This window comes from Parambassis ranga, chromosome 13 (assembly GCF_900634625.1).
Source record: "Parambassis ranga chromosome 13, fParRan2.1, whole genome shotgun sequence".
Classification (NCBI taxonomy): Eukaryota; Metazoa; Chordata; class Actinopteri; family Ambassidae; genus Parambassis; species Parambassis ranga.
The window spans coordinates 10,673,413-10,700,758 of NC_041033.1; the positions used below are offsets into that span (position 1 = coordinate 10,673,413).

General features: G+C 41.2%; 2 protein-coding genes and 2 non-coding genes across 5 annotated transcripts; 3 read left to right on the top strand and 1 right to left on the bottom strand.

The window, feature by feature from the left end:
* Positions 1-1,202: 1,202 nt before the first annotated feature.
* naalad2 (N-acetylated alpha-linked acidic dipeptidase 2) lies at positions 1,203-11,306 on the bottom strand. Its single transcript, XM_028420278.1, has 20 exons — positions 11,162-11,306; positions 10,752-10,863; positions 8,241-8,427; positions 6,840-6,941; positions 6,617-6,742; positions 6,281-6,361; positions 6,050-6,155; positions 5,709-5,802; positions 5,466-5,561; positions 4,912-4,997; positions 4,603-4,722; positions 4,404-4,486; positions 4,264-4,327; positions 4,116-4,183; positions 3,898-3,989; positions 3,711-3,801; positions 3,377-3,641; positions 3,191-3,272; positions 2,996-3,088; positions 1,203-2,210 (listed from the first exon to the last, which is right to left on the bottom strand). The coding sequence occupies exons 1-20, from the start codon at positions 11,241-11,243 to the stop codon at positions 2,021-2,023; spliced, it is 2,220 nt and encodes a 739-aa protein (XP_028276079.1). The 5' UTR covers positions 11,244-11,306; the 3' UTR covers positions 1,203-2,020.
* On the top strand, positions 7,311-26,953 carry nox4 (NADPH oxidase 4). 2 transcript variants are annotated; one of them, XM_028420279.1, is made up of 18 exons: positions 13,660-13,838; positions 14,168-14,263; positions 16,309-16,419; positions 16,549-16,633; positions 17,533-17,630; positions 17,867-17,894; positions 18,138-18,210; positions 19,781-19,861; positions 20,540-20,699; positions 21,172-21,336; positions 21,501-21,563; positions 22,183-22,243; positions 22,928-23,009; positions 24,242-24,361; positions 24,446-24,554; positions 25,040-25,108; positions 26,053-26,153; positions 26,238-26,953. In XM_028420279.1, exons 1-18 carry the CDS (start codon positions 13,782-13,784, stop codon positions 26,356-26,358), a joined length of 1,680 nt encoding a protein of 559 aa, XP_028276080.1. In that variant the 5' UTR covers positions 13,660-13,781; the 3' UTR covers positions 26,359-26,953. The 2 variants fall into 2 exon arrangements, with proteins under 2 accessions (XP_028276081.1, XP_028276080.1); XM_028420280.1 differs by lacking the exons at positions 13,660-13,838; positions 14,168-14,263 and adding an exon at positions 7,311-7,437.
* On the top strand, positions 16,915-16,987 carry trnav-cac (transfer RNA valine (anticodon CAC)). Its single transcript has one exon. It is a non-coding gene; the product is annotated as a tRNA-Val (tRNA).
* trnad-guc (transfer RNA aspartic acid (anticodon GUC)) lies at positions 25,443-25,514 on the top strand. Its single transcript has one exon. It is a non-coding gene; the product is annotated as a tRNA-Asp (tRNA).
* Positions 26,954-27,346: the final 393 nt, after the last annotated feature.

The window sequence follows — 27,346 nt, forward strand, 5'->3', positions numbered from 1 at the left end:
GAAGGTGCATATTGGACAGCTTTTCATTGGTACTGAAATAAATATTAAAACTCATGTAAACATCTCACTGTGGCAGGTCATTCCAGTAAAGTCAATACTTTATGTGCAAATTCAACAAAAGCATTTAAAAAAAAAACATCTGCTTGTCCATCAATGCACTTTTAACCATCTTCCTGTGGGTTTGGATTCTTTGATTCAGTGCTGATAACAGTGAAATTCACATTTTCTTCCTTGTCACCTCAAAAGCACAAACAACAACAACAACCAGCCCCTTGTCTGCACAAACCTCATGTAAATCCATATTCAAAGAGCTAACAGGAGAACGGGATGATAGTCAAATACGAAGGAAATATACAGCATCATCACGAAACCAGGACACATGAGACAAGGCTTCGTTTGTTGCTGGATGATAGAGGTTTGTGTTTGATGTTTTGTAATTTTCCTTTTCCTCCTCACCAGCCTGAGAAAATGAATATAGCCTATGTCTTATGTAAAATGTTTTTTTAAAACTTCTACTCGTTACCACGGTGATTACAAACAGCTTCAGGTTGTTGACAACTTAATGTTGGCTACATAATGTCATTATGGCATTGGCATTATGGCATTACATATATGATTATATGATTTATTGTCTTACCTGTTTTTATTAGTTTGATTTCTCTGTTTAACTCCACCAGCCCACTATTTGTTTTATCATCCATCACAGTAAAGGACTAATGATGAGGACATGCTGAATAATGCTGAATAAGGATTTCTGACATAACCACAGTGTGGTTTGCACTATGACACTGTGTTATAAACGGAATAAAAGGAGCCACACTGTATGACACACACACACACAGGTGCGTTCTCTTTTTATCCTGGTGTACCATGATGCTCAAGAGATAAACTCGCAACTTCAACACAGGTGGAAATGTTAGATCACACAAAGTTGTTGTCCTGTTTTCAGTAGTTTATGTGTGTTGTTTTACAGGGTTGGTCCTGCTGCAAGTGACGCACTACAGACATAAAAAAAGGATCATGTTGCAGTATTCCCATTCATATTTCAGTCCTTTTTCATGGACTTTGGACTTTCCATGGACAGCAGGGGCCCCCATAACAGTGAGAAGCCTGCAGAAGCTGTCCAGGCTGAGGTGAAGACTTCAGAGGAGAGGAGACCCGATCATTATTCAAACCCAGAAACAGTATTCACCATTTTCATCTTTGGCATAAATAGATTTAATTATCTATACATTTCCTTCTTATTTTTTCAGTACTCTCTGTCCAGGGAATGAATTGTGATGCTGTGTAGATTTGACTGGCACCAGACAGGAAGTCAGGTTGCCGTCTCCCTCTATGCAAAGAACTAATTTCCGGAGCTCAGCTATGTGGAGACCAACAGCACCATGGTAAGTGCCTTCACACACTCCTCTCTCATCCTCATATTCACATCCTTTTCTGTGTCTCTGACGTGTGGTGTTTGAGACACAAAATCAAAAGGTGGTCAGCTAAAAAAAAAAAAAAAATCACAAAAATGTGTGTGACTAAAGTAGGGTTCAAGAAGACATCCTAAGTGTGTGTGCAATTTAGAAAGATAGGATTTTGGTGCCCTCTTGTGGTTGTATTAGAATAAGGCCTGCTTTGTGTCCGTCTCAAAAAATATTAAATCAAACAAATCAAAAACTAAAGCAGCATAAGATAGAGCTTATATCGTTATCGTTTGTCACATATCCAAAAAGAATCACAACAGGAATACATTATTAACATAAATTATTCTTTTTACACAAACCTGAATCTTTACAGTTTGCTGTCAGAACATTTATTCAAGTTTAAGTCAAAATTCTGACTGCAACCTGAAGAATTATGAGGGGAAAAAGAAGGCAAAAAGAGGCAAATCTTAAATAATAATAAAAAAACATACTTTTTTGACTGGTGGAAAACGTTTTCACAGTGTTATTAAGGATAAGATGTTTGGGTGGTGATTGTCCTGTGTGTCTTGAGGTTAGGTACATTCTGATGCTCATTGCTTTTAGGCGTAGCTTCACGCAGGTGGTGTCAGTGTCATGGCGGCAGCGTGGACGGTGAATGCTGCTATGCTGATTTGACGCTTGACTTCCTTCCAGTCCTTCTCTTTGTCAGCTGAGTTCTCAATGTCAAACAATGCATCGTAGATCCCGGGGAAAGACTCGCCTGCATATTTATTATGGCTGCTGGGCGCAAAGATCACATGCCTGGAAACAGGGCAGAGATGGGAAGACGCAGGCTGTTGTTAACACTGAGGAATGTACTGGAAGCAGTCCAGAGGAAATATCTGTGTGGTATTTTTAAAACAAGCTCAGCAGGGATTAAACAAAAACAACAAAAAGTCTGCTTTCAGCACTCTTTAAGTGTTTGGCTGATTTTATTTGTATTTCCGATCTTAAAGATCATCTTTGTTGTGTATCATCACACAAACCACATCTATGATAAATGTGTGTCTGAATGTTGACATCAAAGAACAGCTCATCTAATACTATGAATTACTGTGGAATATACAGAATAGACTGTATAAAAAAGTTTGAATGAGGGAAAAGTAAAATCACCTTTCTTCATGCAAAGTACTGATACACTTCAGTAGAACACATCTCTGAGCTTCACAGTACCACACGTGTTTTAATAGAATCAGTGTCTTTATCTTCACCTCTCATAAGACACACAAACAGACTGGAAAAAAACAGGTCTGCTGATAAAGCTGAGTTCTGCTATGATTAAATCCAAAATGGGTGAGAAAAGTACCGGTCCGGTCCTGTGAATAACAACAATGACTGCTTTGAATTAAATAAGTTAAGTTAAGTTGTATGTGTGTGTCCATAACTTCAGTTGTGATAATCCTTTCTTTCTTCAGTACTGAAATCTTTGTTCATGTGTGTGTGTGTGTGTGTGTGTGTGTGTGTGTGTGTGTGTGTGTGTGTGTGTGTGTGTGTGCGTGCGTGCGTGCGTGCGTGCGTGCGTGTGTGCGTGCGTGTGTGTGTCTAACCTGTAGAATGGTCTGCCAGGTAAGCCCAGAGGGTCGACAAAGGCTCTCTCCAAGTACATGAATTGATCATTGATGACACGTACCTGCAGAGGACTGACAAACACACAAATCAAATGCAGTTACACCGTCATCTGTTCTCAGACACACACACACACACACACACACACACATGTCTGAAGACTGTGAACATCTTACTCTGCTTTGTTGAGGGTCTGAAGGCGGTCATGTAGATCCCTGGCTGCAACAGTAAAGTTCTGCACTGCAGAAAACAGGGGGTCTAGAAAAAACACATAAAATAAAAATATGTCACACATACATCCTGGCTGCAACTCTTAGGATCAGTATTGATACCACCGGTTGCAGTGATCATAAATAACTCACCAAATGACACCTCATACAGCTCCATCTCCTCTGGGTTCTTCTGTGCCAGCTGTGCGATGCTCTGTGCGTACTTCCTCAGTGAGTCTGCGTACTCGTTAGCATCAAGAGGCAGCACCTGGGAGTCGGCCAATAGAAATATGAGCCCGCCCCTCACCTGAGCCACTGCCCGAAGCCTCCTGAAGGAAGGGTCGTAAAACTTCTCCACGATCTCAAAGGTTTCATACACGCTGTGGTACACCGGATAGCTGCTGTAGCGCTCGGTTTTCTGAACAGAAACAGAAAAGATGTGACTCCATGTCTGTGATGTCACACGGACAGGTGACACACCACTCACCTTGTTCTTGGTGTATCTGGCTCTTCCTGCAGCAATTCCTAAACGGATAAAGTAGGCCTCAAAGTCACTGCCTGAACCGAGTTTACTGATCCTACAGCACGCCGGAGAGAACAGACCCATTCAGTGATTGAAGATTTAACATGTTACTGTATTTTGTTTCTGTTTTATAATATTGAGATTTTGCCACCTGGGTGCATCTCTGTCATTTGTCCAGTTGTCCCTCTTATGCCAGCTTTCGTACAGAGAAACTCCCTCCTCACCTTCTTCTGGACTGGCTATCTACACAAAAACATGAGGACAAGGTTGAACTGAAGAGACGACACAATGCATGAACGACTAAAGTTACTCACTTCAGCTTCAGATTCACACGTTTATATATGGTTATATCTTTTTAAAGCTGCTTACCTGTTTGGTGAGGTCGTACACCAAAGTGTGCAGTGATGGAGTGCAGTCAACCCTCAGTGTGTACATGCCTACAATACACAAACACACATTACTAGAACCAGTCACATTCATAATTCATTGAGATTTCTCAAGTCACACACACACTCACCCTCTATAGAAGAGTCTGCATTGATGTAGGCCACAGCTCTCTCCTGAAGCAGCCTGGCATTATCCTGTTGAGAGCGAAGTGTTGTCAGAGTGTGTGTGTGTGTGTGCATGCTCTAATATGAATGTGTGCATTTATGGTACCTCTGCCCATTCAGTAGATCCCAGCAATCCAAACTCCTCCGCATCCCAGCTGGCAAATATTATAGTCCTTCTCGGCCTCCATCCTACACACACAGACACACACAAGTTATTTTTTAGTCTTTTAGCTTTTGTTTGTTAGTGGTCAGTGGAGAGACAGGAAGTAATGGGGGAGAAAGAAAAGAGATGAATCAGATCTTACCTTTACTAAGCAGTCTGCCAGCACTCCTGGCAGTCTCATGCATCACTGCAGCCCCTGACATGGGATCAATTCCTCCAAATACCCATGCATCACGGTGTCCGCCTAGGATCACATACCTGTCTACACAAACACACACCGACAACACACACTGGAGGAAAAGCTGGAGAAAGAGTTTCCTAATTCCTGTGCAAGAGGTTTTTATGTGTCCCTGGACAGACTGAAACAAAGCAGCCATCTATGTCAGTAGTGCTTGTGTGTTGCATGTTGTGTGTATAATAATGCAGAATGAAAGGAGTTGGCTCCTCGTACCTGGCTCCAGGGCTCCTCTAATTTTTCCAATAACGTTATAGATCCTGGTCACTTTGTTGTTAGTGTGGATGTTCATACGCACTTTCCTGAAACAGACAGATTGAGAAATCGGTCATACACAGAAAGAAACAGATACAGGTCATTGCATTTCCAGATGTGAACTGAAAAACGGTTCTTTTCCTTCTGTTTTACAAATCTTCATTAACAGGTTCAAAGTGTTTATTCGTGTGAACTACTGACAGAAAGAATTCAGACAAAAACACACTAAATGAATAATGTGTTAATTCTGTCACTCCACTATTCAAGTACACAACACGGCAGCATCATTGTTGTTGTGCAGTGTGTATGTCTGTCACACACAGGAGGTACAAGGACGTCCATTGTACTCCAGTTGGCTACTTGCCACTGGGTCATAGTATCCGAGTGAAGGGGAAGGGAGGGAAGTGCTGGAGATGATCACAACAGAGGAAAGAAGGTTGTTTTAAAAAAAACAGAGAAAGGATTGGAGATTATGGAGAAGTCAGACAGGATGAAAGCTTTACAGAAGCTCTTACTGGCTCTTGAAGTCATCTGTAAAGCCTGGACCAATCCTATAAGAGACATTCAAAGCTCCCTTCCAGTTGTTGGGTGGAATATGTCCTCCCATGTTCCTGTGGAGTAGTAAATAATTCAGCCACACATTCCAGTTAAGGACTCCAATAAAATTTTTAGTTTCTTGCCCTATATTCTAAATAAAATTGATTTTTTTTTTAAATAGCACTGCTCTGCCTGAAACTAAAGGAGTGAAACAGCCATACTTCAGCAGGTGAATGGCATCATGGAAGCCAATTGGATGCACAGGGATCTTAGGAAGTCCCACTCCATCCTCCAGGCCAAACCGGTAGGTGTATTCTGTGAGGGGAGAAGAAGAAGCACATTCATTTCTACAAATACACACCCAGTCTGGATCTCCTAGTAAACATATTGAACCTCCAGAAAGTAGTGCATCTTCACTGTCAAAATGGAGACCACTGAGCCCCTTCTTCATCTTAAGGAACAGCACTGATGGTGCAAATGTTTCTGATTCTTCTACCATATAATAGATAGATACAGTATTAATGCAGGCTTTAGGATAATGTGTAAGCTCTGACATACAAACCTTTAGCAGGGTACCCTGGTGTTAGCGGGTCTCCTGCTCCATTCAAGTTTAGGACATTTCCCCTCTGAGCTCCTCCACCTGGCAGGTTCCAGCCATCAGGGTAGGGCTGTTCACAAAAACAATTCAATGTGTACGAAGGTTCAACGACTTCTGGAGGCTCTATAAACTCTGGAACAAATGTTTTCCAGTCATCAGGTTTTAGTGGTCAATCATGAACTTATCACTGTCTACCTGGACTCCAGCAGCCCAGTAATCAGCTGGATCTGAGAACATAATGATCCCCTTGGCTCCTGCTAACATGGCATTCTTCACCTGGCAGACAGACATGAGAGCAGCGGGTTATTTTGAGGGGGTGTAAACTCATATTTACAATGCATGCCTAATCTGTCTGTGTAAACATTGTTGTGTCAGGACAAATTGTCTGAAAGCGTGGATGATTGCCTTGATAAACCACAATGCACATGTTAAAATACTTTGATGTGCGACAGTATGATCAATCAGTTAAGGTTGACCCCTTACATATTTTGTAATCAGTACATTTGGAGTTCAGATCAAGACATTTCCCACCTTATTGCCTCTGAATATTTTCCCATATCTGACAATGACAATTTTTCCAGTCACGTTGATGCCCAGCTGCCGCTCCAAGTAGAAAAAGTCTTCTGTACGACCATAGTTCACATACACCAAGTCCCCCTGGACAGAGACACATTAAAAGAGGAAGACAGCTCATGTGCTTGTTTGTATCATTGTGATGGTTTGTGTGTATGTATGTATGTGTGTGTATGTGTACCTCAGGCTGTCCTTTAGCAGAGAAAGCGCTGTATGGAGGCACAATGTCAGAGACATTTTCATAACCCTGTGGAACTGGCTCAGCCAAGGAAGTGTTAAAAACCTGAGACAGAAGGAAAGGAACAGTAAACGTGACACAGTTTTTAGAGGATGTGCCAAAAACAGACCAAAGAGTCATAAAAAAAGGTTTTTACATATTTTGGACTTTTGCAGGTCTATTTTTTGTAAGGTGATCATTTCAATTGAGCCTCCAGCAATGGTGTTACTGATCGTGGTCACTAGGGGGCAGTGCTACGTACTGTGACGTTGCTCCCCTAAGATTTCGCGCGGTGCATCTTGGTTACATCTTCTGTTTATGTTTTGGAGAACGTCATCTAAATAGGCGCAAACTAGCGGTAGTATGGGGTTTTTAGTAGTTTTAGGATGTTATTTGTCGACATGTGGACAACATATTTGAACATGTTTGTATGTAGCTATGTTGTTTTTGTGGCGGCAGTCGGAGACCGCCATGTCTCCGGTGAAGGCTAAACCAAAACAGTTTAAGCTAAGTCTGCGGCTTCCACGGTGTCAGCGTCCAGCGCGGAGAAGCTTCGTGAGAGGTTTGTAAACAGCGTGCATGTAACATATATTTATCATGGGGGCTGTACCACAAAGCGAGATTAGCCGGTTAGTAGATCTGGTGAGCCTAAAGTTTGAGTTTCTTTCAACCTGGCTACATATTTATGCTGCTAACTTAATGTTTTTTTCTTACATCGGATATAAAAGCTGCCCCTCATTCACTGACTGCCTGCTTTAAAACACCATCAACGCCATTCACTGGATCTAAAGGTACCTGAAGTGTAGCAGGTTCTCCTCATGTGTGTGGCAGATGATCAGTGGCCTTTATATGTGGACTTTATGTCCCTTCAGAGCTGCTGATACTGTTCTCTGATCTGCTCTTGATATATTGTTATCTGGTTATCAGCTGAAATATAAATCCTGATTGGGCTTCTTACTGCCGGCACTAGTGGTTTTTCTTCTTCTTGTTTTGCTTCTGAGCTGTATCATTATCTCTGGTCATAAGACACATTCAGTGGTTATCTCACAACAATTATGGTTATAACAGGACTTTGGACTTGAACATGTTGTGTTGCGGTTTTGTGGTGAAGTCGAGCAGAAGGAGGGTGGTGTGGAGGAGGATGCAACCTGGAGAGGTATGTCACTGTTTTCAATACATGATCCCTAACGGTATGTTGCAACTGTCTCCAAACACACTGAGTAGTAGTCAAGTGTTTGGGCTAATTTATGTGAAACTTTTGTCGCCACAGAGTGTTTAATTAAAGAGTGTTGCTATAGTTTTGACATTTTGATGCTATAAAAAGATGAAAGCCAACAGTAGTGGGAATACATTTTTGTGTTGTACCTCAATGCCAAGGTGATCAACTATGGAGATGTAGTTGGGTTGTGATTTGTTGGGGTAGGACAGCAGTACATCATACGGCACCATCTCCACCGAGTCCAATCCAAACTCCTGCCACTCTTTCTTGATTTGCTCTGCATATTTCAAGTTCTGCTCCGTACCAGCCAAGTGGGGAAGGCGTGTGAACTTCCTGTGGGAAGGGTGTTAGCCGTTACAAACGCAAAAATCAACCTGCAAAATTTAAATGTCGCACTTTGATGTTCAGAAAAGATAAAGTTAAAAAAGATGAAGTTGAAAAGCTTCTATTCACATGAACACAGGATGCACCTTACTATTACTATGATACGTTTACCTGTCTATTAACCAGAGACGTAAAAAATACCATTGGCCCATACTTGAGTAAAAGTACAGATACTCTTTCAAAAAATGACTTGAGTAGAAGTAGAAATCTTCTTTAACCATCATACTCAAGTAGAAGTATTAAAGTAGTCAATATTTTTTGTACATAAGTATTAGAAGTACAAGTTCAACTATGGAGTGTATGAGTAACGGTGCTGCTCAGACTCTGTACTACTTATGTAGTTAATAAAGAAATCAGTCCAGTCGTCTGTCCTTATAGTTCAGTGGTTCTGTTGTTGCAGCAAACTGAGGCAGCTTGATGACCCAATGACAAACCAGCTCCACCAAACCTGCTTGTAGTCAAACTGCTCTGGCAGTGATGCTGTAATTGTAATGGAGGTTCTGCTCCAATGTGTCACTGGTTGGGGGTTTGTCACCTATTGGTGTGTTGGCCAGAACGCAGCTTAATGCCACAATTCCCCACATGAATGAGAAGGACACAGGGATGGATTTTTACTTTACTTATGTAGATGGAGGGAGTGGTGTGGAACAGTTATTAGTTTAACTTAAACAAATTCCTTGAAGTAATAATAATCATAACAGTCAAATAACAACAAACATATCAGTTTGTTAACTGTTTTCAGACTATACTGGAAATGTTTAACCTCACATGCACCACAACATACAGCGGAGCAGTCTTTCAGATTACAAAATCTATCCTCTAATATTTATCACTATAGAATCAACATGAATTACCAATGTAGCATAAGCAACATCACTAGCATTAACTAATTACCCGAACTAGCACATTATCGAGAGATTATCAGATTAGATTAGATTAGGAGCACACAGGACGAAGAGGAACAATGTAAGTGTAGCATCTGTCTCTTTGAATAACAACACAAGCACTGCTGCTTACTCGTGGATCAGCAATGCACCCTACATGGCTTGAAAAGTCAGTGTGTCTGTGCACCGAGTAACAATGCTGCTCATAGACAGTGTAGTAGAATATGTAGTGAAGTAGAAAAAATAATACTCCAATAAAGTACAGATGCTCTGCTGTTATCATTATACTGTCACAGATGCAATGTGATTGTTATGGGTTAAATTTGACAGACAGTTTTGGTATGTTTGAAGCTTTTAGGGTGTTTATATGGACTGTAAAGACATATGGAGATTGGCTGGAGCTAATCTTGGGGAGTCTGCATAAAAAGGGAGTTCGCCATCTGAATTGGCACTCAGAGTATTGATGTCCTTAATTCAACAAACCAGTAAGTCTTTCATTCAAGAGCTTCAAGCAAGGAACTTGTTAGAGTTTCTTGAAGACATTTTCCTCTCCATTAGTTCTGCTTTAAGCAGCAGAGAAATGTCTCCAAGGAACTCTCAACAAGTCCAGGCTTCCAAGCTTTAGAAGGAAAAATGACCTGAATGACTTTGAATCTTCATTGACATAGAAGATTGTGTGTGAGGAGCTGCACTGTTTGACACTTCAAGGCTGGCTGCATTTCTCAACCACGGAGGTTCCTGCTTGGTTAAACTGATATAGCCAGATGTGGTACCAAAATGGTGATTGAGCATTATGAGCATATAATCCACTGATTATATTATATTTACTGCATCTGAAATGTGTGTCAACATTTGCCTGTGGAATCAAGTGTTTCATCACCCAGCAGCAATTTTCTTGCAGGAAGCAGAAGGACTTACGTTGTCACATAGTTATTACTCTGGTGCAAAACAAAGGGAAATCCGCTATATGCACTGCTTCAGGTTGTCAGTGTTATTTTTCATTCATGAGCTTAAGGCAGGGCAGCTGGACCACGCCAAACTTGTCCCATGAAGACAATGGGTCGTTAACCAGTTTCAGCATCATGGCCTCCCTGCAGTGTGAGTCATTAGCCAGTCGTTAGAGATACTAGCGCTTTAACAGAAAGTCAAACTAACAAACTCAGTTAAGTTGTAGCATTAGTAGTTCCAGTCATGTGAGTTTCACAGAGATCCACACACTGACGTCCTCAACCACATTTAAACCTGTATTCCCCACAAAAACAGGTAGAGAGAGCAGCATAATAAGCTGATGATGCTGTTTAGGGATCCATCTGAAAGAAGTTCTAAATAGTCTGTTGCCAGTCGAGTTAGGTTACTTGTAGTGCTGAGCAGAACAGAGTGAGTGTGTACCTGAGATGCTGTCTGATCTGGTCTGTCTGCATTTCATCCAGAAACTCCTTCAGATACTTGCTGGAATCTTCACGGTTTTCAGTGCTTATATGTGTCGGCTTTGCAAACCAACCTAAAGCACACACACACATAGAGTCATCATGATCTTAAGTTACTCTTTCAGAGAAGCATACAGACTATGGGCTGCTCATTTGTGTCATATCTTTAAAGGTACTTGTGATTATGGACAGCACGTGTTAACCTGCTGTGAGCACAAAGATGTGAAATGCATTAGAGCGCTGCCAAATTCACACATATCAGTACAGAACAGCAAAAAAGTACAATTATAACCCCTTGTATAGTGATTCCTGTAATCACAGTTACAGTTTATATCACTTCATGTTCCAGCTGGCTGTTGTATTGTGGCTTACCTATGATAAAACCCAGCAGAAACAAAGCTGTCACAATGACGATCCACCAGATCCAACGAATTATGCTGCTCTCCCTTCTCATTTTATGGCTGTATGTCCCACAGACGTCCAGCACAACCGACTGCAGAGCAGGCTTGCAGAGATAGAGAGTAATTTGTTTAAGCAGTGGACAGTGGGAGGAATGGCAGAGTGAGGGAGGAGTGGAGAAGAGTGGGAGGGGTTAGGTGACAGTCTGACTAGAGGCAGTGAGTAAAAAGTTGGACAGGAGTACAAAGAGGGAGACAGTCATTAGTGCTCTGCTTTGTCAGGGACACTGACTGCTGTTTGTGCACCTTGGCCATTCTGCTGCTGACTCAGTATTACACAACAGGAGACAGCCACACAGGCCTGTCTCCTTAAAGCACGGCACTCTGTATTTTCTGATGTAAAATGTGTCATTAAACTTGTTAAATACTCTATGCATGATAAAGAGGAGCTGTGAGTATTAGAAAATAAAGTTTAAAAATGAAGGAAAAATACACGGCTCAGGTCACCAATGAAGATGACAATAGTGTGTGACGTGATATATTTGACCATCCAGCCAGTAGATATGGTTATATATTTGTCAACATAGAAATGTAGTTACGTATTTCTGCTGCTGAGACAAATGGACTTATTGCTGACTCAGGACATCCATAGGCTTGATTTAAAAAATACAAAAGAGTGGAACTGCAAATATGGGAGGTAGTTTTTTAATTATTATTGTTTCAGTTTAGGGGTAAACTCACTCATGCAGTTTATTGCCAGGGATAGTGAGACATTTTCCCACACTACAATATAGGCCTCGGTTTTGTTTGACCCCTCCTGCCTCCTGACAGCTGTGCGGTGTGGAGGGCAGCTCTTTCATGCGATGGTCTGAAGCGTGAAGTGGCGAGGAGGCTCTCCGCTTTCAGGAATGTAGGGAGGACTTCACACAGGCTGCAGCTTGGCCTCATCATCAACACACTGTTTATCTGGAAAACAGCATTTACTCAGCTAGCGGTCATGACTCAGTTAGACGAGGTAGATTTAATTTGACCTCCTAAAAATAGTGCTGGATATTCATACGTACACATAGCTAAGGAATGTGATTAAGTTGTAAAATAACAAGCTTACTTTCTGTGTGGTTTTCTTGTCAGCTGTATGCAATTCAGGCACAGTATTACAGCGTCTTACATTATGTCTGATTTATCCAGGCAGTGGGAATATATAGTAACTATATCATTGCATGTCACATTGTGAATGACTCACACAATTCTATTTTTGCACAGCATCAAATCAGAGTGAAACCAGTAAACAAGATGAAAATAAAACAGTATGAATTAATCGATCCATACTTTTTTTTGTTTTACCTTTGTTGTCTTGGGGCTTCATGTTTTTCCCACAACATTAAATGCTAACTAAGGTAAGTAAGCTTAGCTCACATACCAAGAGGTTGTAGTTTCCCTGTAGTTGTTCAGAAGTTTACAGACATTTGGGTCGGTATGTTATCAGATACAAATAATTGTTGTGTAATAGAAATATGTATCTGTATGTAGTAGAGCTGCTTAGCAAAGAGCTACAGTGCTAACAATGCTGACTACTTTTTTTAATCTTACAGTGAACAATCCAGACCTTAAAATGTAGCCTTCTGATTTAAACATATATTAAATATATCTGTATATGGTCTAAGTTTAGTAATAAAAACTAATTTTAATGGCTATCATGTAGCATTAAGAGCTTGTTGTGTTGCCAGTTCTTTTTCACCATCCTCATCCAAATATGCTTTTTGTTGAGGTACATGCAGTCATGAAAACACACATGTCATGCATAGATTTTATCCATCAACAGTGTAAAATTATAGGTCCAGTCCTGTTTTCTAGAATAGTATTAAAAAAACGATATCATTGCATTTCTTGCTAACTACACAAGATGGCGCTGTCAGCCGTCTTGTTTACACTGGTTTATGGTGTTAAATAGGTTGCCAGGCAGGTTGGGGAAAAATCTGATTGCTAGTTTGTTTTTATATTGTTTGATGTTTGCAGAGTTATGTCAATATGTGCCTAAAGAGGTTTTAATTGTTTTAACCCAGTGCTGCACGTTTCAATAAACAATAATATAGTAGAGTTTCTTTTTATTCGTGATGGCTTCTAATTGACCGATGTGTGATTAATTCGCTTAAATTTTAAAATGTAAACTCTTGAAAGTGAGAGGTGATTAAACCCTTCAGCGGGTTGGTGTGTGGCTCCCTCTGGTGGCAGACTGAAGCAGTGCGGATTTGTGCATTGATGCTCATTGTTCTCCCGTCTGTTTATTCTTACTCGCTGTAGTGCCTCTTTTTTATTAGTAAGGACATTCAGACGTTGTTATAGTTTAACAGCCACGTTGTTGCTGAAAGGCGGGGACAGGCAGCAGTCCGTGTGAGCTCAGACCCGCTGTGGGGGGGGTGAGCAGACAGGAGCGGCGTGACGGAGGACGGAGCAGACACCGGCCGGTCTGTGGGCGCTGCACACAGACACACAGCAGCACCGCGGGGAGGACGCGGTGTTTCAGCTCTCGGCTGCACCGAGACACTGGAGCAAAGTTTGTGTGTGCTGCTGACCGAGTTCCTAAAGGAAGCATAATGGTCGTGTCGGCGCGTAGCTGGATCGCCAACGAAGGAGCGAAGCACTTAGTCCTGGTGGGAGAAGTTTTGTCAAAAGTTGTTGAAGCTGCATTCATGTCGTTCGCTGTTAAAGGATGTTTGTTTTAGCAAAATACAGCTCTGTAGCAGTTTGTGTTCGGAGGCTTTACTGTGTCTGCTCTGCAGTGAGTTTGATGTGTTTGCTTTAAATATTCTCTGACCACATAACGCAGCACAGCATTTGTAGAAACATTACATACATGTATATGTGGCTTATCGGGATTCCTTATTCCAACAAAAACAGGATGCATTGGCTGCCATTATTTTGATGCTAAATAATGGGCTGTAGTTTAGACTCTCCTGTGCGGTTTGTGGCTATTGTGCAGATGCTGTGGCTGGGAGCGAACACCTGGCTGTTCCTCAACACCTTCCTGCTGTACTACACCGGGCCACAGTACCACTACCTCTACAAGATGCTCGGGGTGAGACATGATACATTTATTGGCCTTTTGTCATTATTTAATATTAAAAATATAACTAATTATAATGTAGTATACACGCCGTATATGATGTAATAATTACAGTACTGCTGATGCTGTCTAAAACACAGGGCATCCTCTTGTCAACACTGATCAAAGTATACATGTTAATGATGGCTGAATTCTTGTTAGTGTTGATGCTGGTTCACTTGGACGCACAAATAGAATCTAGTCAGACCAAGATGTGGTTGGATAGAACCACAACAAAACCTTGTGGCCCAGGTGAAAGTGTGTTTGGAGTGGGATCATAAAGCTGTGCTTATTCTGTCAGAAAACATGTGTTGTGTTTCCAAAATGCCACACTTTTATTAGTTTATTATAGGTCATAGCCCTCAAAATTGGTCATGTGATGCCTTCAAGTGGCTTTCCAGATAACAAAGCCTTTAGAAACCTGCTGCTCTTGGATTATTTGTAGGTTTTGGGATGGATGGTTGACAGTCATATGGTGATTTAAGGAGTCTGATTGGTGACTTTAAACTCTGTGACATCAGTTAGTGGCATGTGTGTTCAGAGGCAGATCTGTGCAGATTGTAGAGTTAGCCATGGTGACATGAGCAGAAGTACACACACACACACACACACACACACAAGATTAGATTTTGATGCATGCTGACTCATTGTGGTGTGTGTGTTTCTTGAAGCATGCTTACGAGAGTGAAAGCGTTCCTTGTCTTGAGACAAATGCCATTGACTTTACTGTTAACCCTAACCCAGACTTTGGGACACTGCCTGTTGTTTCCACCAGCTATTTGCTAGTCAAACTCTAAGTTAGCAGTTGTCCCTCTTCTCCTTGTTTGTGGTATCATGTGTGTTGTTACTTTACAGCACAAATACAGCATATGGAGCGGGACAAGTTAGTAAGCGGTTAAAAATATAAAATAAGATGCTGCAGCGAGGCAGTGATTACACTGCTTGTGCAGTGTGAGGCAAAGGCGAAAGAGGGGCAAGTGTGGGCACGCCGCTGGTTTGACTGAATGCCTTGCCAGAGGGCTTTAGTTTATGTGTGTGTGTATGTGTGCAGGATGGGGATGTCATTTCAAAGTGTCAATGGAACTGAAGGTAATTTAACTTCAAATAGCACCTTATCTCATTCACCTGTATGCCTCTGTGTGTGTGTGTCTGTGTGTGATGTACAAAGTGAAGGATATCCAATCTCCTGCTTGTGGTTTTGTCATCAGCTGCTTTTCTTTGAGAAGCTAAGTAAGCCCAGTGAATGTGTGTGTGTGTGCATGGCTATAAGTTCATTTGAACTTTGATGTGTTATAAGTTGCACTCCCCTGTGTCTCTTTAGACTGTAGGTAGATTGTTGTTTTCCTTGTCTAATCACATAAAACTAGTTAATATAACTTCTTGTGTTACACTGTATCCCCACTATGAACCCAGCCACTATCTCCTCTGAGGCTGGACTACAGTTTTACACATGAAACATTCACACAACTCTATACCTTCAACACCAGTTCCTTCATTTTCTTGCTATAATCAGAAAAGACGGCACTTGCAAGGCACACTGAGGCTGGCAGGAAAGTGTTTGAACATGAGTTTAGGATACCCCGAAGTACATCAAATGTTTCTGTGTGAAAACAGCTTTGATTATTGAGCTGTAGCTTGAGATTTGTAGAAGCTGACATGACCCCCACCCCGATGTAATTTAAGGGGAGCTGCCCCTTTCCGCATGCTGTATTAGGATATTCAGAGATGCAGTGTCCTAGCCGAGTGGCTCTACAGTGTTTTCTAGCATTTCTGGCATCATGGATCAGAAACCTCCCATCTTTTAATTTAAGGCAGTGATGGTTTTGAGAACCCTTATATTGCTTGTTTTTTGCACTGAAACTGGATGATGCTTCAATCTCATTGTACTTGTGTATAGTGACATTAAAAGGCATTCTATTCTATTCTTGAGAAGTTATCATTCAATCCTTCTGATGCTCGTGACGGAATTGTCTAAATCTAACAATGTTTCCAACAATGTGTGTGTTTGGTTTCCCCAGTTAGGTTTGTGCATCAGCAGGGCATCTGCATCTGTGCTCAATCTGAACTGCAGCTTGGTGCTCCTACCCATGTGTCGCTCCCTGCTCACCTGTGTGCGAGGATCACACATGGTAAGGAAAACAGTTAAAGAGGATAGGAAGGGCTCTTGGAGGTTTTAGGTGTGACAGAAAAACAGGAAAACTGTTGCTGTGATGTTACTCCAGCAACAGATATTATGGTATTGTCTCACACTTTTGCAGGTATCAACTAGAAAGACACGCAGACTGCTGGATAAGAGCAAGACCTTTCATGTGGCATGTGGAGTTGCCATCTGCATCTTCTCTGGTAAAAAAAAACTGTCACTTATCACCCACAGCTCACATTCATTCCCATATATCAGTGTGTGTGTGTCCATCTGAAGTGTGGATAAGTGGATCCCGGCTGCCTCAGCACTCCTGGTGTAACAGCTGTGATGGTCCTTCTCACTGGTCAGCTGTGTGTGTGTTGATATCCTTGTGAGTCTGCAGCAGATGTGTGTGAGATGGGTAGCTTTAATGTAAAGACAGAGATGGTAGAGCATGCAATATCAGAGTGATTCATGTGTGTGTTCCATGACATTGATATCAGTTTCTGTAGTGTAGTGGTTATCACGTTCGCCTCACACGCGAAAGGTCCCCGGTTCGAAACCGGGCAGAAACAGTCGTTTTTTACTTAATTGTTTTTTACTATTACAAAATCTGAATTCTTAAGCCTTCTTTTATCATTGCCATTGCCTTCTCCACCCATTGACCTAACATGCAGACTAATACACGTACACAGCTGCTCCCTTGGGCAAAGTCCTTATGTTCTGAGTAAGTTCAGAGACAACAAATGACAATGAAAGAAGAAAGAGAGGGAGAGAGGGGTGGGGGTGGGAGGCAGTGGGAGTTGGGAAAGGATGTGGGTGAGAAAAAAGGACCCTTGTGTCTCATGATTACGCCCTCTAATTCCATCAGCTGTTGGGCTGCAGCATGGTTAACCTATGATGTCAGCGGGACATGTGTATGTGCCAGGAAGTCAGGAGGATGTTTTTTTGCTTAATAGACAAAGAAGTGTTTGTACGTGTGACCACCAGAAGTTCATTTTAACCATTATAATTAAAAGTGTGTGTGGCAGTTTGAAGCAGAGAAGACATTGATATGTGCTGATGTTTGTAAATATGTGTTTTAAATCAGCACTGTGCAACACTTCTTCTTCTTCTCTAGTTGTGCATGTGTCAGCCCACCTGGTGAATGTCGTCAACTTCAGCGTGAGCTACTCGGATGACTTTCCTGCACTCAATATGGCTCACTACAGAGGAGAGGTACTGTACATGTTTTGCACTTTTATAAAGGTGTAGGTGTTGATTGACACTGTGTAGTATATGCCATGTAACCTCAACATCCTTCACCTCATGGCTGAGGAATCCTTCAGGCAAACATGTGCATTGTGGTCAGGGTGAAGGATCTACTGCGTGAGATGGGCTGTAGATGGCATCATCTGCAGTGTCTTTTGCAATGTCAGAAGCTAAAGATTACACAAAATCTGTTTCCGTTCTAGGACCCCAAGCTGATAATTGCAACCACAAGTAAGGACTTCTCTTTGTTGTTTAGTGTATTATATGTGTGCCAGTATATTTTTGTTTGGGCAACCGTAAAGGTGGCAGATGTAGTGCAGTTTGGTGGTTTTAAATAAGAATAGCATGTCATACTGGGGTAGGCTTAAAAACATGAAATGCTTTTTACTGTTTAAAGTTTCATTTGTTTATATAATTTTTTGTCACCATTGTTAAGCTATTTGTTGACTTTGTCTTTTGGCTGATTGTCTGTAGTCCCAGGTGTCACGGGTGTGCTACTGGTTGTCATCCTCTTCCTAATGTTTATGTCCTCCTCCTACTGTGTACGGTAAGCTCAAAGAAGCCACCAGCTGTCATTGTAATCACTGCAGTTTGTGTGTTTGTGTCATGGATATATTAGGCGAAGTGGATACAGTTTGGCCCAATTAATCCAGAGACAAGTATTGCAAGAGGCAGTTCTGTAAAAAAATATTAACAGAACACTACAGACAGGGTGATAAGTTTTTTTAAACCACAAAGGTTTTATATTCCAAATGGGGCCTGAGGAGAACACAGGATAGATAGAAAACTGGCATGGACATTATCTTCACAGATTAATGTGTTATGTGGCACACTGAGGTGGGTAACTCCCAGGAACGTGCCCACGCAGTTATCTATAATACAACCCTCATGCTGGCTCCTCATACTCCTTGGAGCAGGTCATGTCAGGAGACATTCTTTGAGGTAGCTTGAGAAAGTAATTTGAAACCATGGATGAGACCTGGGTCCATCATTTCCAAATAGAAACCCTCAGAATCGCTGTTTCCCAACAAATCCAAATCAGTATGGAATAGAGATCTGTTTCCTGGGAAGGTATTGGAAGTCCTGCTTGGACAAGCATGAGGTTCTCCTGTCCAGAGTCAATCTAGAAGTTTTTGGTCGTGTGTGTTAAAGAAAACCTTTGTGGCTTAAAGCCTGATGAGCAATGTTAATGGAATGAATGGGACCCATATTAGAAGCAGTTCTCTTTATACAGACATGGTTTTTCTGTTTATGTATTTGTCCCACCCTTTATGCTGGTCTCTTTTTGTCATGTCTGGACAACTTCTGTTTGAGTTTATGACTCATCTTGTGTGTGTTTGAAAGACAAATTGAAGATTTGTAGACAATAGGGAGACTGTTACAGGCTGTTACAGAAAAAAATCACTGCTCTGTCATCACTCAGGTCATACTGGGTCACACGCTACACATACGTGTGAGGCTTTGTGCACACTCTTCTTGTTATCGTCTGTAATTGGACAGAAGATAAGAGGCTTTTCCAGACTATTTAGTACTAAGGCAAAGATGAGAGTTATCTGTGGTTACAGTGGTGGGGTGATGGCTGTTGCACACTGGAGAAATACCTACATAACGAGTCACAGTGATTCAGTGACATTAACACACATTACAAGGCTGTTAGCGTTCTGTTAATTACATTGTCAGTTTTGTGTTTTTTAATCCTACCTGGTGATTTCCTTTGAGTGTGCTTGTTTTTATCATCTTTGAAAGTCTTCTTATGAACTACGGTACACATATACATCACACAGACCCCGACAGACTTGCAGACATCGAGATGTATTTATAAACACATCTTAGGTCTAAAGTGAATTGTGGCACTCAGGCTATGTACCTGCATTCAGAGAGGACCAGGACAGGGTTGGATAATTGTGACTGTTTGTAGTGTTTATAGTGGGCCGTTGTGTGTAATGACCCCTTCAATATTGACCTCTGATGTCCTGCTTACTCAGGCTTTGAGTTGGGAGTCTGTGCGTCTGGCCCTGAACAAACTCTGACCTCGCTTTTTTCTTTGTGGTTTTTGCTCTTTTTGTGTTTTTTTATTCTCTTGTTTCACATTAACAAGCAATAATGTTTTTTTCCAGGGTGTCTAACTATGAAATCTTCTGGTACACACACAATCTCTTCATCGTCTTCTACATCATCTTAATGGTGCACATAGTCGGGTAGGTTGCATTAAAAAAAATTGTGTGGGGTTAATTGCTGCATGAGTCAGATATTTTTTTTCTGCACTGGTACAGTTTGTCTTGTTCTCCCCTCCTGCAAAGGACAAGATAACAATTTGCCTCCCATAACTACTACACATATTGGAGACTACATCCAATGTCACTAATGAGGAGCTAAGACCTCACTGACCAAACCAAGAATCAGGATATGTTTTTTGTACAAATGAGCGAAAAAAAATGGCAAAATAAATTAGTATGAAAAGGTTTGTTCACCTACTTCCAGTGAAAGTCATCAGACTCTTGAGTTTATTATAGTCCAGAGCACCAGTACAGCATAGAAATGATGGCAACTTCCCAAGAAAGGTCTTAGATAAATGCTAACACATGCATCCAAAGACCACATGAGATTTTTCATGCTGGACGTAATGATGAGTATCCATAAACATCACCACAAGGGAAACTGATCAACCGTGTCCCAGGGTGGAGGCAGAGGCATGTCGATAAATTACTTACAGTTATAAGTTGTTAGTATTTTAATATGGTCAAGCTTTGTATCATCCCACAGGTTAGACTTTAATGAAAACAGCTTCTTCAGATGACTTTTTTTTTTTCAGTTTGTCCAAAAATACCATCACCATGTTTGTCTTTTCTGTTCCATGTTTTGTCTTTTTTTATCAGAGGAATTCTGAAGTATCAGACAAACCTAGACACCCACCCACCTGGCTGTCTCCGAGCCAATCAGAGCAGCTCAGAACAGCAGAGAGAGGATCTGGAACAGGGTGAAGATAAGGAGACCATATGCAGAGAGGATGCTCGCTTCCAGCCTCATTACCCCCAGGTGAGTGTGTGTGTGTGCTGGGAGTTTGGGAAGTGTTGGTGGGTGTTGGCCTTGTTTATTAGAGGTGTAGTACCGTTAGGAAGGAGCTGGCATCCTCCCTCTACATAAAGGCCTGTGTTTGTGCTTCTTCCACATGTGTGATTATGTGTTTGCACATGGTCGTTAGGAAAAGCGCTGGTTCCATAAAATCCCCTTTAAACCCGATTGTGCTCCACGTCTTTACTGCTAATCTGTGAGCAATTAGCCTGCTACGGGTAACTGTCAACAAAAAGCAACAGAAAAGCCACACACTAGTCCGAGATTTAGTAGTTGTTCTTGTGAAAACTCCCAATTTGCAACCTAAGGTCAAAAAAATGGAAAATTTAACCCCAAAGCAATGACTTTGTTTAATTGACAAATAGCCTTCTGCTTCCATTGTCTGTGCTAAACCTGTGGTTTTTACTGCATCCTATCTGTGCATGTGTGTGTATAGACATGGCTTTGGGTGTCTGGTCCTCTCTGTCTCTACTGTTTGGAACGTTTCTACCGTTACATCCGGAGCAGTGATCCTGTCACCATAGTGACAGTCATCAGGCATCCCTGTGATGTCATTGAGTTGCGCATGCTGAAGAAGAACCTCAGAGCCCGCCCAGGACAGGTGAGAAGACAACTTTTCTTGGTACATCTTTGGCGATGATTAAATACAGTGCTATATATGTGCTATAGACTGTGAGGTTCATCTTTCTATCCACAACTTTAATCCTGCATTTGTTCTTCTCCCTCTCCCTGTGTCATGCTGCTGTTTCTCCCTCCTCTTCTCAGTATATTGTTCTTAACTGCCCAGGTGTCTCTTCATTTGAGAACCATCCCTTCACACTTACAATGGTAAGACTTTGTACCTCACTCCAACACATTCTTCACTCATGACACAATGCACACACACATATGTTTTTACAGGTTCTTAAACCTTCCTCTTCCTGAAAAAAACATGCTCTCACACAGCATACCTCCACCTCTAGCTGGCACTTGATTGACAGCTGGGTCATCCAGTAATATTAAGTTTCACATAGTTTATTTATGTTTTCAGATTTAGTATGGGTCACATGAGACAAAAACAGAGGGTAACGAAATAACTTTCCGCTTACACAGCATACAGGGAGGCACACACACACTCTCTCTCTCTTTCTCTCTTGCTCGCTCGTTCTCTCTCTCTCTCTGTCCCTCTCTCTCACACGGCACAATTACTGTGTGCATGCCTATGCCTGGTGTGTTATGGAGCTTTGAAGAGGAGGGCAGAGAATCACACTGACAGAGAGCAGACAGACCCCTGAGGCTAATAACGTTGTCTGCCAACAGGAAGGCTGTGTGTACATGTGCGCGTGCGTGTGTCTGTGTGTGTGTGTGTGTGTATGCATTGTTACATTTAATGAAAAGAGTGGCAGGATATATGTGCTTTGTTGTGAGTGTGTTTTGCTCTGACTATCTGCTCTTTAACTCCTCACAGTGTCCCACAGAGAACAGGGAAACTTTTGGCATCCATCTGCGTGTTGTGGGAGACTGGACTGGTGGGTCTCACACACACACACAGATGGACAGACAAATAGACAGTTTTTCTGTTCACTATCAGAGTCGACAGGAAGTTATTTTGTTTTGTCCTCCTCGTTCTCACTTCTCTCTGGGGAGGATACGTTTCTGAAAAAAGCTGCATTTTTTATGTGTGTGTTTCTCTTCTTCTTTGTGTGTGTAAGTTTTAGAAATACTTTGTCTTTACCTTGAGGCCAGCGTTGTTCCCACACATTTATTTGTCTTGCTGGAAAATAGTTTTTGCCATGTCTGCACACTCACAAACACTTGTGGTACACCCTCTATCAGCATTACAGGTCATGTAGAATGTCTGTAAACCAAGTGGGAAATAATTGTTTCACCTGTTTTAATATGTAAAAGACATGAAAACGTTTACACATCATGTGAGAGAAACAGATTCCTCACTTTTAGGGGAAATTGCTCTTTGTGACCTTGCTACAAACACAGGAACATCTGCACTTGTTTCCTTTTGCTACTGTACATATCAAGGCACACATGCTTTGAGACCACAGGAAGGGAAGTCAGTTTGTTTGTGTTGGCCCCTTGATTTTTCATGATGACTTGTAAGGAAATTGAGAGCAAGATGAATAGAAACAACCTTTATGTATTTGTATTGTTTATGAATTAAACTATGTATTACAGACCTCCTCCTCTCCTCTCCTCAGAACGGTTCACACAGCTGTTACTTCCTCCGCCAAAGATAGACTTGGAGATCATACCCATGGTCCAACAGAGGAGATACCCCAAGTATGTTTCTCTGTCTCTCTCCGTGTGTGTGTATGTGTGTGTGTGTGTGTGTTTCTCACTTGGTGGCATGTCAGAGAATTCCAAGATATGTGGGCTGTGGTGGTGGGACAGGTAGACAGCTCTCCTTTTTCTTTGAGGAGAAGAACAGCTGAGTCCTGTCTTGTGGAGGTGGCTCTTCTGTGGATTGGTTGTTTAGTTTCACCGATGCAAAGATGAGAGCATTCCTCACTGTACTGAACTGTATATATGAAATTACTGTGTTTGTCCCTGGGAGTTTTGTCCTTCGGGTGAACCCGTTTCTGTCTTAGTGTTGTCATGTTTAAATAGACTGGGATGTCATGGTTGTTGAAAATCCTGCAGAGTTTCTCTAAAACTCCTGACATGTATGGGATGGCCTAAGAGCAACTTTCAAGTTTTGCTGTTGTACAGGGCTATTAACTGTTGTACTGCAAATGCTGTGTATGTGTGTAACTCTGATGTACATATGTTGTTCTGTTGTGAGCTAAATGTTTTAGCATTTTAGCAAGGTCATATAAATAATATGTCTCTGTGGAGAGACATCGTATCACGTCATCAGTGTCTGTGAACTTTTTGAAGTCTGTGTGTGCATGCGTGTGTGAGTGAGAGAGAGAGTGAGCGACATGGCTGACTTGATTTCTCATGAAGGCTTAGAATTGCAGTGGAGTCAGAGGTATTGACCTCCTGACCTCTGACTCTGTGCTCTTCCTGCTCTCTGTTTGAGGCAGAGATAGAGAGCAGAGAGCTGGGTTTTGTGACAATAAACTAGAGCTAAACAAACCAGCACACTCCTCAGCAACTTTCCCCTAGCTAATAAGGGAGTTGACACCACAGTGTATATGCATATTCTATCAAACATTCATAAATAGGTTGAGGGTGCTGTATAAGAAGAAGCATATTTCTGTCTGTATACAACAACTTTATATTGTGTCATGAACTGTTTATTAAATGTTTGTACAGCAGGAAACTGACAGCAGCTGTGTGTGTGTTTTTGATGATGTGTTTAAGCAGCTGTTGTTAGGATAACGTGTGAGTGTGTGTTAGTTTGGGGTATTTCTTTCTGATTCTTCACACATGAACACACACAGACACTAACTATTGGATGGATGCAGGATGTTTGTTCACCTTTATTTGTATTTGAGCTGAGATAAGAATCATGAAGTATATCTGTGTCTAGCTCCTTAGTGAACTGTTGTGTTTTGTGTCCACTTCAGGCTTTATGTAGATGGTCCGTTTGGAAGTCCGTCAGAGGAAGTATTTAACTACGATGTCAGTCTGTGTGTTGCTGGTGGAATAGGAGTCACACCATTCGCCTGTGTGCTACATGCTTTGCTGTGAGTACAAATTAATGTCTGTCAAATAATTAACAGTGTGGGAAAAATGTATGTCTCATTCTTTGCTTCCTGCTGTGCTCCCAGTGATGGCTGGACAGGTTTCAGGTTGCAGAGGTTGTATTTTGTGTGGGTCAGCAGGGAACTCCAGTCCTTCTACTGGTTTGCAGAGCTGCTGTGTGCGCTTCATCACAAGGTCAGGATATTTTTGCCTTCATACTGTATTATATAAAAGTGTATTAATTAAAACATCCAGTGATTTTAGGAGAGGTTTGTTATCATTGTAAGCCCACATGCCACAAGTGCCTAAACAGTTGTGTGTGTTTTCTCTGAGTGAGGTCAAAGAAGGTTTTCTAGGTTTTAAGGGGCAGAGAAAGGTCAGAGGTCAAAAGTGTAAAAGAGTGCAGATGAGCAGGCGTCTCATCAAAGTGGCACCTGTGCTCTTAAAGTCACAGTTAAACAAATATTACATATGAATTGTATTAACCTATGTTTTACTTCCAAATGTGTAATAATGAAGTCAAAAAATGTATGTTGAACTAGGATGTATTGCCATCTTGTGGCCTCTTGTGCTATGTCAAAAACCCAGTGGGATTTTAAATGTTGCATTCTACACACAATACTGAATGGAACTAAACTCTTTTTAATCACCAACACTGAACTGTCCATTTGTTTGTTTAGCTTTGGGAGGAAAACAGACCGGACTACTTTAATCTGAAGCTGTATGTCAGTCAAACAGACAGTCTGCAGGTAAGAGTGATGTACAAACACACACACCGCCTGTTTTTCTAGAAAGTGTTTATTGTAATGTTTTTCATTCACAATCATTCATTTCCTTTTTGTCCCACACTCTGGAAGACTTTGAAATATCATCCACTAGAGGGCAGTATGTCACAAAGAGAAAGAGACGCTACAGCACACACTCCTGCCTTTTAATCCTGTGTGTTGCTGTTTGCTATGTCGCGGCATCAGAGCGTAAACAGTTTTGTTTTAAAGCCTTGTGTCAGGTAAACAATATGTAGAACTACATATAGTCAGTGTGCACTAGTATATAAGTAGTTGTGTGAACATTTGCTGCGATGACTCCTCGTTAGTATAGTGGTGAGTATCCCCGCCTGTCACGCGGGAGACCGGGGTTCGATTCCCCGACGGGGAGAGTTGCTTTTTTTTTTTCTCTCTCAAAAGAAGCTTCCTGCTTGAGTGAGTTTACAAGCAGCTGTGAAACCACATGTCTGACATAGATCACTGGTCTGTGAAGAGACAAGTGAACTGTGCCACAGTCAGTGTTCATGTAACACAAACATGAAACGATGACACATTGTTATATAGCTAGGATATGATCTACAAAAACAACCAATTGTATTGATCTTGCTTTGTGAGGCCTCATTAAAAGTGGAAATTGGATTGGCTTTACTAGGTAATGTTGCAGGGTGCTACTGGTTTGTAATGCAACATAAACTGATAGAGTGATGAAGCTCAATGTACCTAGTCACCTCATTAGTCCCTGAATGGCATTTGTTTTTCTGATAACAGATAAGATTTGATGACTGCAGAGGGAAGATGAATAATCTTTTTTTATGTTTTTATTATTATTATTGGCTTAAACAGGTGTCTTACAAAAAGACACTGTTGTAGTAGTAATGATTTTTGTAAATATTCAGATGTATGAAGTCAGTTTACTTTTTGTTATTTAGTGGATGTCTGAGGAGAAGTACCGGCCACTCACATCAAGGCTGTCGGTTGGTCGACCGAGGTGGAAGCTGCTTCTTGATGAGATTGGAAAGAGTAATAAACAGTGAGTATCCAGTGGGTATTAATCTGTGTCATGAAACCTATTCATTGCTAACATCCCACAAAAACTCTTTCTGTGTGTTTTCAGTAAGCGTGTCGGGGTTTTCTGTTGTGGACCCAAGGGCATCTCCAGGACTCTCCACAGACTGTGTAACTCCGCTCGATCCTCTGGGACAACCTTTGAATTCAATAAGGAGTCATTCAGCTGATTGAACACCTGATTTGCTCCTACACTTTGAGGTTCACCACAGTGAAGACATTTGAGATGGATTTTCATTCATTTTGGAAGAAATGCTCTTCAGTTTAAGTATTTTTCTGAACACCTTTGGGCGATCTTACTTACTTGAAATTTTGTATACACCTTTGGATCCACAGAACTGCCCAAAAACTCCACTATATGCAAAAGTTTAGCAGGAACTTACATGCTGCATGAGGTATGTTTCTGTCTGCAGACCTCCACCTGAAAGTTTTAATCTTAAAAAAACTTTGAGGAAATTTTCTCACAATAGAATCTGAAGCCACTATTCGCACTGGACAAAAACGTAAGGAAAGAGTCTCTTTAGTGGCCATTCCCAGGTGTTTATTAGCTCTATGTGTTGGAGATGTTGGTGCATAAACTTCCAGGAACATTTATTGTTTTATTCAGTCAGGTTATATATGGAACCTTATTCCATATTGGATTAAAAACCTGCATACTGTGCATGTTATAATTTTGGTATAAAAGGGTAAAAACAGAAAAATGTCACAAGAGGGAATTTGTCTTCAGTAGACCAGGACTGAAACAACACTCAGGGACTGATTTGAACCCCCCCCTTTTTTTGTTACATATAAAACACATGTAAAGGTCAAATCATGTCTGTTTTCAGGTTTGTCTTTTTTAAGTAATGAATACAAAATATTTTCTATTTATAATATTCTGAATAAATTTACTGTTTCTGACACTATTTATTACAAATATGTAACTCATAATCACAAGTAGAAGTTCACAAGCGAAATTTCCCAGCTTGGGATGAATAAAGTATTTCTATTCTATTCTATTCTATTCTATTCTATTCTATTCTATTCTATTCTATTCTATTCTATTTTAGATATTTATGTGCAACAAACATCTATTAAGTGAAAGAGAAATGTTTAAATATACAAACCAGCTTTAGCAGGCATTGTTGTAGCTGCCAACGGATAAAAAAAACCTTCATC

Bases quoted from the DNA above. Each gene is read 5' to 3' on its own strand.
- nox4 (XM_028420279.1), top strand. From the start codon at position 13,782: ATGGTCGTGTCGGCGCGTAGCTGGATCGCCAACGAAGGAGCGAAGCAC. The intron at 14,264-16,308 runs GTGAGACATGAT...TGGTTTCCCCAG, and splicing joins ACCTCTACAAGATGCTCGGG to TTAGGTTTGTGCATCAGCAG. The intron at 17,631-17,866 runs GTACTGTACATG...TTTCCGTTCTAG, and splicing joins TGGCTCACTACAGAGGAGAG to GACCCCAAGCTGATAATTGC.
- naalad2 (XM_028420278.1), bottom strand. From the start codon at position 11,243: ATGAGAAGGGAGAGCAGCATAATTCGTTGGATCTGGTGGATCGTCATT. The intron at 6,942-8,240 runs GTACAACACAAA...CTTCTGTCTCAG, and splicing joins TTGATCACCTTGGCATTGAG to GTTTTTAACACTTCCTTGGC. The intron at 4,723-4,911 runs GTACGAGGAGCC...GTGTTTGTGTAG, and splicing joins TAGAGGAGCCCTGGAGCCAG to ACAGGTATGTGATCCTAGGC.